The sequence below is a fragment of the Tupaia chinensis genome, unplaced genomic scaffold (assembly GCF_000334495.1).
Source record: "Tupaia chinensis unplaced genomic scaffold, TupChi_1.0 Scaffold000612_1, whole genome shotgun sequence".
Lineage (NCBI taxonomy): Eukaryota > Metazoa > Chordata > Mammalia > Scandentia > Tupaiidae > Tupaia > Tupaia belangeri.
In genome coordinates this window covers 693,619-704,049 of record NW_006160131.1, presented here as the reverse complement: position 1 = coordinate 704,049, position 10,431 = coordinate 693,619, and the positions used below count along the sequence as shown (strand labels likewise).

At 59.3% G+C, this 10,431-nt stretch overlaps 1 protein-coding gene across 1 annotated transcript in view; it reads right to left on the bottom strand.

Annotated features, from left to right (window-relative positions):
- Window positions 1-438: 438 nt before the first annotated feature.
- Window positions 439-10,431, bottom strand: part of PDLIM7 (PDZ and LIM domain 7) — a 15,540-nt gene continuing 5,547 nt past the window's right edge. Inside the window, exons 5-12 of the mRNA XM_027775923.1 lie at window positions 9,775-9,907; window positions 9,627-9,663; window positions 8,663-8,730; window positions 8,268-8,505; window positions 7,299-7,479; window positions 1,057-1,177; window positions 859-974; window positions 439-747 (exon numbers count right to left, since the gene is read on the bottom strand). Of these exons, the coding sequence (XP_027631724.1) occupies window positions 661-747; window positions 859-974; window positions 1,057-1,177; window positions 7,299-7,479; window positions 8,268-8,505; window positions 8,663-8,730; window positions 9,627-9,663; window positions 9,775-9,907 (981 nt within the window). The 3' untranslated portion in view covers window positions 439-660. The remainder of the gene's footprint in view (window positions 748-858; window positions 975-1,056; window positions 1,178-7,298; window positions 7,480-8,267; window positions 8,506-8,662; window positions 8,731-9,626; window positions 9,664-9,774; window positions 9,908-10,431) is intronic.

Below are 10,431 nucleotides of genomic sequence, written 5' to 3'. Positions count from 1 at the left end.
TAACCCTTGGGCCACAGACCAGCCCTCCCAAAGCCTCTTTCCACCACAGATCTGGACCAGCCGCTTCACCATTTCAAACTCCTCTGGGCCCTGCTCTGCCCTTAGGAGGTGGCCCTAGCTCCTGAGCAGGGGGCTGCCCCTCTACCTCGTCCAGGCCTTGAGCTGCTGACAGTGGGTGGCAGATGGCCTCCATGGGCTTCTGCCCTGGCTGTCCCCATTTCCCACAACTACCCTGCTCTCTCCCTCACCTCCAAGCAGGTCAGACCGAGGCTCTGCTCACAGGTGTGGGCTGGCCCGGCACATGGGGTCCTCCATGTACCTCTGTGCCTTCCGTGTGCTGTCACAGGGTTGCCAAATAACAGTCCTGGAAACCGCCCTCCCCTCCCCACACTGGACCTCAAATCCCACCATTCCTGAGGCAAGGAAAGGGACGTGGGGCACAGGGACTGCTGGGTACAGGTTTATTGTGGCACGGGAGGTGAGCAGGGGCTGGTGTGGTCAGCACTGTGTGTGACAGTGGTGGAGAGTGGGGGAGGCGAAGGGCCGGTACAGGGTCGGGGAACCTCGGACTGGGGCCAGGAGCTGGGGTTGGGGCAACCATCGCCAGCCCTACCCTGAAGGCCGCCAGACCACCCAGGTGGGAGGCGGCGTGGGCAGAGCTCACACGTGGGAGAAGGCATGGCTCTTGCAGAGGGGCTTGTCCTTCTTGGAATAGAAGGTCTTTCCTTCCAGGTTGATCTGACATATCTGGGGACAATGAAGGTCCAGTCACACGGATCTGGGCAGCAAGAAAGACCCTTCCCAGCGCCTCATGCATCCTGGAGGTGGCGGTGGGGGTAGGCCAGTGGGGGCTCTCACCGCGCAAACGAAGCACGTGTCATGCCAGCTGAAGCCCAGGGCCTCCAGGAAGCGGTCCCCTGCATCGATCTTGAAGTCACAGCCTCGACATTTCGTGCCAAACATCTTCTCGTAGTCTGGAGACAGAGACGCAGGAAGGAGCCGGATTCGCACCTGCCCCGTGCCCAACCCTCCGGGCGGTGGACGGGCTGCCCATACCTCGCTCACAGTAGGGCGCCCCCTCCTCCATGTAGAAGGCCCTGTTCCGGATGGGCGTCTTGCAGGCTGCGCAGGTGAAGCAATGCACGTGCCAGGTCATCTTCAGGGCGTGCATGATCTCCTGGGGGAGGGAGGGTGGCGTCACTCGGATCGGAGCTCCCAGACCCAGGAGGGCTGGCCCTGGGGCCTCCTCCACCTGGGAGCCCTCTAGGTCTCTGCACCATCATCTCCAACCCTGAGGGCCCAGCACAGGTGTCCCCTGGGCCCCTTAGACTCGCCAAGTCCCAAACCCAGCCCTCGAGTCTGTCCCTCCCACACCCCCATGTCAGCCACCAGTAGCCCTGCCCTGCTGCCTGGGGGGCCACATTCCCCCCAGCCCACACAGACCCCGCGAGTCCTGCTGGGCCACCCTGAGCCATGGCCATCTCAGGCCGGGAGAGCACAGGAATCCCATCTCTGTGCTCAGACCTCTGCCCCTGGCAATCCTAGTCCCAGTCGCTACCCGCAGCCTCTTTAGACCAGGTACATCACTCTGCCCAAACCCTGTAGGCCGATGGCATGGGAGGAGGGTGGGAAATGTGTGGGGTCGCGAGGGATCAAGGGGGAGAAAAGTGGCAAAACATATTTTTTTAGCGTTTTTTGTTGTTGTTGTTGTTATAAGGGCACATACACTCACCAGAAAGACAGAGAGAGACAGAGACAGAAAGCGAGAAATCACCCCCCAGGGGGATGGCCACACCACCACAACCCCTTCTCCTCCATTCTCCTCCCGGGATCTTGGGCACGCACGCACGCCACTGGGTCTGGGACTCGAACCGCAGTAAATGGGAGTCCAGCAATGCAGCCATTACGCCAACTGCTGGTTCCGAAAAGCAGCAAAACATTTAAGGGACACAAAAATGTAAAAGTATCTTGATGATAAGGTGTGTGGTCACATCTTTGGACTAATCATGGTGTATTCACGTTGGGATGTTGGGGAAATTTATTTTGTAAGCTGTAGAGATCCTACGGTGATTGAATGTAAAAAAATAAAAGAAAGAAAACATCGAGTTCCTGCAGATCCTCCCATCGCCACGAGCCAATGTCCCTCGGTCTGCGCTGCGCTCTGGTGGTCCTGATGCGGACAGGCCAGGAGACCTGTCTCAGGACTACACTGGTTGCCCCTGCCTGGACCGCTCTGCCCAGGTAGCTTGAGCTCACCCCTGGCCTCTACCAAGCATCTGCTCAGATGTCACCTCCCTGAGGCCCCCTCCAGGCTCCCAGTACCCCTGGCCCTGCCCTTCCCACCCTGTGCCTCAGGGCGCCCCCGGGCAGAGCGCACCTACCAGCCCATGGGTGCTGACTTCCTCTGAGCTGAGCACCCGTCCAGTGCCTGGCCCTTGCAGAGTGGGCATCCGCACGTGTGTGCAAGCTGTGTCAGCCCAGCCCCACTGCAGGGGGAAGCAGAGGCTCACAGGGCCGGGCAGGCAGAGGACAGTGCGGGGACTCGGGGCAGGCAGGCTCAGAGATCTGTGACTTCTGCCATTCGCCTCGTAGCTGGGAGACGTGGCTGCAGCTTTACCTTCTCTTGGGACTTGGCTCCTTCCCTTGTGAGCCTGAAAGTGAATCCCAACCTTGCAGGGCCATGGCGAGAACAGACAGCATTTTAAGCCAGGAGTCCCAGATCTGATGCCAGCAAGAGCCAGGCAGGGTGCACGACAGGTGCACAGATGTCCTGACAGCACCTGTTCTGCCCAAGGGCAGGGCTGACCTTTACCTAGGAACGCCTGCCTGGATCCCTCAGGTTGAAATCTGGGTGTTAAATTCTCCCGATTTAAAATGCTGGCTGTCGGGGACCAGCAGTTAGGATGATGGCTATGTTGCTGAATTCCCATGTAGTCAACCACGGTTTGAGTCCCAGACCCGGTGGCTTAAACTCATGCCGGGTGCATGTGCATGCGTGCCCAAGATCCTGAGAGGACAATGGAGAAGGAATTGCGGCATGGCCATCCCCCCTGGGGAGCGATTTCTCTCTCTCTCTCTCTGTCTCTTTCAGGAGAGCGCACACGCCCTATAGCAAAAAATAAATAAAGTAAAATAAAATAAAATAAAATGTTGGCTGTCAATGAGTCCTGGCCCGGGGCCTGAGAAGCACCAGGGCAGTGTGTGTGTGCCTGAATCCCGGGAGGGGGGGATGGGGGAGACGGGCCTGCAGGTGGCCGTGCCCCATTGGGAGGGACACTTTCTCTGTCTCTCTCTGGTAGGGACATGTGCCCTCTGCAAAAATGAATGGTGTGGGCCAAGCAGGACCTGACTGGGCGACACCCTGTGGGCCCATCTGTGTCCTGCATGACATTGGGGCCACATATCACACGCTCCTGATGTATTCTGGCCCCAAGTTACTGCCACTGCTCTTCGAGGCCTAGACAAAGGGATGGCCCAGAATACAGCCAGCAGGTGGCACCGGGGTTTCAAGCCCATGTACGCCCGGCTCTTCTCACTGGTGCTGCCCTGGGAAAGAAGAAAGAACTCGGGATTCAAGCCAAGGGAAAGGGGGCTCCAGGCCGCTCGGATGAGAGCCCCGAGCACGGAGACAGGCTCCTGCAGGTATCAGAAACACCCGTGGGCCAGTTACCAAGTTTCCTCTGACCCTGAAGATTCCCTAAGCCTGCCTGCCTCTGCCCAGCAGCCTCCGGTTCCGTCTCTGGCTTTCGCCTGCTCCTGGGGAAGCTTTCTGAGGGGGGTCTGCCCTCATCAGCCCCAGCTCCCACTCCTAACAGCCTGTCCCCTCTTCTGCTGTCTCACACCTGTCCCAGGTGTTGCCTCGTGACACGCTACTCCCTTTGCACGGGCCCTTCCTTCTCCAGAGAATTCCCACTTGTGGATTCAGCCCCAAGGCCATGTCCACCCAGTTCAGGTCCACTAAGCACCTCCTGTTGAGGCCATGGTGCTTGACAATGGGCTTAAAGCAGCGAGCAAGCATCCCCGGCCTCAGCCCCAACCCACACCTGGACAAGAGAAAGGGGACGAGGGGCCAGAGTTAGTGTGGGAGTTAAGGTGTTGGATTTCCACCTGGCCAACTCTGGTTCAAGTCCCGAACCTGGTGACTTGAAAATCACGCCGTGGGGCCAGCAGATGGTGTGGTAGTTACGTCACTAGACACGGCAAACTGCGGTTCAACTCGGGGACACAGTGGCTTGAAACTCGCATGAGGCACGTTTGCCTGTGTGCATGCCCAAAATCCCCGGAGGAGAAGGGATTGTGGTGTGGCCATCTCCCCCGAGGGATGATTTCTTGCTTTTCCTCACTGTCTCTGTCTCCCCAGTGAGTGTACACACCCTAAGGCAAAAACCAATAAAAAAAAATCATGCTGGGTATGCGCGCTGTGTGCCCTAAATCCTAGGACGTGGACACCCTCTGGGCTGTGGCTTCTTTTTCTCTCTCTGGTGAGTGCATGCACCCTGTGGCCAAAATCTAAAAAGAAGAAAGGAATGAGAGGACAGGGTATGGTGAGCAGCTGCAGAGACCTGGGCTGCGGGTTCCAGGAAGGTGTCCCCAGGAGCGGATACCTGAGTCTCACACAGAGGAGGGAATGTGGCAGAGACGGCAGCAGCTGCATCCCGCATGGCCGGCTGTGCCACCAGAGCTCTAAACTGGGTGGCTTGAAAAAGAATTCTTGAGAATCCCTACTGGTAAACCAGGCATGCTGGTTATGCCCTAGCCTACATGGCTAACGGCGGTTTAAGTCCTGGACCCAGCAGTTTGAAAATCACACTGGGAGCATGTACATGTGTTCCCAAAATCCTGAAAGGAGAATGAAGAGGGACAGTTCTCAAGCCACGAATGTAGGAGATGTGAATGTGAGACCCAGCTGCCTTAACCTCCATCCACCTGCTGGCCCAAGCTCCAGGTTGTTTTAAGTGAAAAATAAGTTGTCATGACCGAGTTTTCTACCATCTGTGGTCAAGCTGTCACTAGCAGGAGTATCACCACCAGGTAGCCCTGCCTCGAGACCCATGAGGCAGAGCACCTGGGTGGGATTCAGGGGGCCTGGGGCTGCTTCCAGCTCCACCTTCGCCCTCTGTGCAGCTCTGGCCGGCCCTGCCCACACGTGACCGCAGAGACCCACTCGCTCACCCACACGTGACCGCAGAGACCCACTCGCTCACCCACACGTGACCGCAGAGACCCACTCGCTCATCAGCACTGCCTGTCCCACTCCTCTTGGCTCGAGGGGTTTAGGACAACAGCTGACTCTACCATGACGCCGAGCACCCCTCCCGCTGCCAGCTCCTGGGGGAGGGCCCATATCCGCGTGTCCTGGGATGAGGCTCAGGGCCGGCACACTGTCCACACTTAACAAAGAACAAACAGTTGAAGGCCAGTGCCCCGTCCGCCCAGCCGTTGATATCCACTGGAGGCCCAGGCTAGGGCAGCAGCTGGTTCCCCACGGGAAACCTGCCTGGCTATGCTTCTGGCCTTGTGGGAACCTGGCCGGGTTATGCCGTGTCTGGCCTCCCTGGGATAGGATCTTGCACCAGGAGGCTGAGTCTGAGGCTCTGGCTTTACCATCCAATAACTGTGTGTGCTGAAGGCCCAGCATACTGTCTTCTAGTCTGCTTTCTCAAGAGGAAGAAACAGCACTGTGCATCAGCAACTTAAAAGCCTGTTACAGGGGCTGGCAGGTGGTGTGGTGGTTAAGGACTCTGGACTCCAACGTGGTCGACCATGGTTTGAGTCCTGGACCTGACGGCTTGCTTTCTCACTTTCCCTCTCTTTTTCTCACTCTGTCCCTCTCTGGTCAAATTAAGATAAAAATCAAAGTCAAATAAAATATTTTTTTTAAAGACTTATTCATTTAACTTTATTTAGTCATTCATTCATTTTCCACAGCATCTGCTGGTCCCCAAATAAAATAATTCTTTAAAAAAAAAAAGAAATGCAAGGACCAGCAGGTGGCATGGTGGTTAAGGCGCTGGACACTCCCACATGGCCGACCATGGTTTGAGTCCTGGACCTGCTGGCTTGCTTTGTCATTCTCTCTCTCTCTGCCTGTCTCTCTGTCGTCAAATTAAAATAAGTGAATGAATAAAGAAAATTTTATTTTTTAAAATAAACTGTATTTATTTTTAATGTGACTAAAGAGGGAGTGAGTAAGTGAGAGAGAAAAGGGAGAAAACAGGCCGCCAGGTCCGGGACCGCTACCGCTATCTGCCATGTGGGAGTCCAGCTCCCTTAACTACCACGCCACCTGCTGGCCCCGAATAAATAAGAATTTTTTTAAAAGAAAAAAAAAAAGAAATGAGTAACCCTGTCTGCACTTTGCAGTGGGGTTTTTGTTACTGCAACCAAATGTAACCCCACCCGAGAGCGGGCACTCCTTGGCTTACCTCGCACTGCCCCTCACCTCTTTTTCCCTTCAGTTTTGGTATGGGGCATGTGTACTCACCAGTGAGAAACAGAGAGGGAAGGTGAGAAATCGGCCCTGGGTAGGGTCGTCAGTCCCTTCCTCCACCCTCTGCTTGTGATTTTGGGTACAAATGCGCACAGCATGTTTTCTTCTTTTTTTTAAAGAGAGATTTTTGTTATAGGAGATGTCCGCTTATCAGAGAGACAGAGAGAGTAAGAAAACACCCCCAGGGGAGATGGCCACACTGCAATCCCTTCCCTATTCTCCTGAGATTTGGGGCACACATGCTCACGTACCCAGTGAGTTTCGAGCAGCCAGACCCAGGACTGAGTTGCTGGCAGCCATGTGGGAGTGCACTACCCACCACGACACCGTCGGCAGGCCCAGGCCCAGCACGCCCCTTCTAGGACAGTGGCTTTCTTTTACGGACTCACTCACCCTTCCCTTTCTGTCTGTGGGTTCAGGCAGGGCCACCCGACCCCCAGGTCCTATGATGGGTAATAACTCAGGCCTGACCCGCCACGGGGCGTGGCTTAGAGATCGTCACAGGGCCCGACCAGGTCATCCGTGCTGGGGCTTGGCTTTGGGTAGATTGTTTGCCACCCCGACCACTGCAGCTCCTGGACGCGGCTAGGGCTGAAGCCAACGCCCGGGCTCTTGGCTGCCTGAGCCCGTCACTACTTCTTGAACTTGAGCCCTTTCAAGAAGGCTCTGGCCACTCATCACGAGAACCCAGCGGTATCAGGGAGCCCCCACCGCAGCCGGTTATTAGGGGCTCATGGGGGAGGCCCGGGACGGGCTGCTCGGCCACACTCACGCGGACTATTGGGCTCGCTGCCCACCCCCCACTCACGCCTGCAATCTTCTTCTTGCACTTGGCGCAGCTGGGTGCGTAGCGCACGTCATAGCAGGACGGGCAGAAGATGGCACCCTTCTCCTCAAAGAAGCCGCCCTCTTCCAGGACCTTCCCGCACTGGCTGCACACGAACTCCTCTGGGTGGTACGCGTGGCCCAGCGCCACCAGGTAGCGGCCCCTGAGTGGAGGGGAGGGAGGCAGTGAGTGGGAGCACAGGCGGGCGGGCTCGGGGCCGGCCATTAGGAAGCTCTGGGCAGGGAATCCACCCTTCTGCCCAAGGTCAGGTGGTGAGCCATGAAGCCTGCAGGAAGCAGGCTCTGCCCTGCCACAGGTTGTCCTGAGGGCTTGGCTTATAAGGTGACTCTGAGAACAGCTGCCCTGGGGGCACAGGCCAAGGGTGCTGAAAAACACCTGAGTGAGCAGATCGGGTGCCTGACCCATCTGGCCTGGGGAGGGACCTGGAGCGGGAGCTGCTGGTCCCAGGAAAGTGAGGAGGGTCATTTTGCAGAGTTTTGGCCTAGGACTGGATGGGAGTCAAGAGCCGGCCAGGGCCAGGGCAGGGCTGATACCAGGAAGGAGCCAGCTGACCCCCAAGGGGCAGTGCACAGAGGGAGGGGCATCTGCTCTGTCTCTCCGAGAGCAGAGACAGCAGGGAGACCTAGCAAGCAAGAGGGAGAGCAGCGAGGGCTGGGAGGGGTAGGTTCGTCTTTGCTCAGAGGGCAGCAAGCCTAGGCTGCACTTTCTCCACTTCACCAGGGCGCGTGCTGCTAGAGGCTGCTGGGCTGGGCGCGGTGGAGGGAGCAGGCCTGAGGATAGGAGGACCCAGGTGGGGCCCTACGCTCACCCGAACGGGAAACGAATGCTTATTCTCCCCCAGAGGCAGCTAAGGCGAGGGGGTGGACAGACAGGTGTGGGCCAGGCTGCAGGACAGGAAGGCCAGGGCAGGGAAGGAGCAGGGCCACCCACCGGATGACCTTGTGGCACTGGTGGCACACAGGAGTCTTGCCATTGCTGCCACCACCTGCTCCTGAGCCGCCCCCGGCAGCTGCCTGCACGATGGAAGTGCGGTTCTGCAGAGGCGTGGGCGTGGCGGGCTGGCTGTGCCGGGTCAGCACCGTGCTGGTCCTGTCTGGGGCGTAGCGCTCGGCGAACGACGGGTCCACAGCCCAGGGTGGACGGCTGGTGGGGCTGGGGCTGGTGGGGCCTGTCAGGGCCGAGGAAAGTGGCTGGCTTCAGGGTGGTACCTTGGGGCCTCAAAGGACGGGGGCAGGCCTGGTGCAGCTTGAAGGAGCCCAGGACCCCCAACCCCTAGAGATTGCCCACCCATCCCCAGGCCCAAGCCCAAGCCCACTCCCTCTCACCAGGCCAGGGTTCCTGGGGTGTAGTTGAGGCTGGGGCTGGGGCTGGGGCTTCTGTCCTGGACACCTGGCTGCAAGATCTTCCATTCAAGGCCCTGCATGGCTAAGACTCCTGGCACGGACCCACCCCACAAACTAGGCCCCCTGGTCCCAAGGCAGCTGCCCAAGGACATGAGCACTGCTGGGCTGGACCCAGGGCCCACTGGGACAGAGGGATGGGAGGGTAGCTTCCAGCTAGGTTCCAGTCGGTCTACTGCCTAGCTGGGGGGAAGCAGGGCTCCTGGTTCTAGGGCAGCCTTGCTGAGCCAGAGAGCTGGCTCAGATGGCCAGGAAGGGCCCCCCTGCCAGGTATTCCTCCCACTGAGACTGGGACTGGCAGGGCCCACACTGACTAAACCATCAAACACCCCCACACCCAAAATGCAAACCAGGCCCACAAAGATAGAAGACAGAGGCAGAAAGAGCAGGCTGAGAACGTTTATTTCCATGCCCAAGGCAGACGGCAGCACCGCAGGGCAGAGAGGAGCCGTGCTGGACAGGGCTGGGCTCTGTACCAGGTGGCTACCAAGGCCAGGCCAGCAGGAGGTCAGGCCAGGGCAGCAGAGGGGTGAGTGAGGTAGGCAGAAGCCGGGGCCCCAAAGGGGGGCCCTGCACGGGAGGAACGGAAAGAGGCAGAGAGGGCAGCGGCCGGAGAGGGCCGGGCTACGACTGCACGTTGAGCACGTGGGCAGAGCGCTGGTGGTGCCAGTCCCGGAGGCGGGTGTAGCGTGGGCTCTGCAGCTCCAGGACATACTTTTCCCTGAGGGGCAGAGAGAGGAGGAAGTGGAAGGAAGGAGAGCTGGAAGGGAGGCAGGGAGGGAGGATGGAAGGCAGGAAGAAGGAGAGCCCCGTGGGGAGGGCGGGCCAGGCCCAGGGCGGTGGCTGGAAGAGGCCGCAGATGGGAGAGGGTCTGGTGCCCGCGCTTTACCTGGATTTCTTCAGGTGCTCCTCATCCGGGTCTTGCACTGAGAGGGCAGAGGCAGGCAGTGACCAAGAGAAACCGCAGCCCCAAGCCCTGCAGGGATCAGGCCCGGGCTGGGGCCAGGACGGTCTGCCTGCCCTGGGCAGGTACTTACTGAACTCGGTGCCCGTGAGGTGGGCAAGGATGCGGAAGGAGCGGGACTGGCCTGTCCCAGGCCGGGGCCGCCAGTCCTGGGTGTTCTCCATCAGCCGCTGCTTGCTGGCGTCGGGGACCAGCGGCCGGAGCGGCTGTCTGTGGGGAGGGTGTGGCTCAGAACCTCAGCTGGGGGATGCGGTGGGGCAGCCCCTCCCAGGGTCTGGTAGTGTGGGCCAGGGAGGGGGAGAGAACAGGAAGGGGAGCCAGAGGCCTCGCAGGTGGGCAGGACAGGGGTGGGGAGAGGAGGCCAGCCAGGGTGGGAGGGGCCGCTGCCCGGAGTGTCAAAAAGGAAGAGAGGGACAGGCAGAGGGAGCTCACTGACTTGTCAGGGGTCTGCACCTGTAAAGGAAATAGACAGATGGACAGACAGATAAAGGGACAGAGAGACAGACACGGGGAGAAGAAAGGTGGGGAAGGGTCAGAGAAGCCGGGACAACGGCACTGAGTGGGGCTCAGCCGGCCCAATGCCACACCCCACCCCGGGCCAGGGCTGCTGGCGGGGGTGGCGCCTGGGCAGGAACCACACCCTTGGGAAGGGCCCTGTGCCTGCAGTCCCCACCCAGGCCGCCAGGAGTCGCTGCCGCACGGTCCGGGGCGGGCGGGGGGCCGCGCAGAC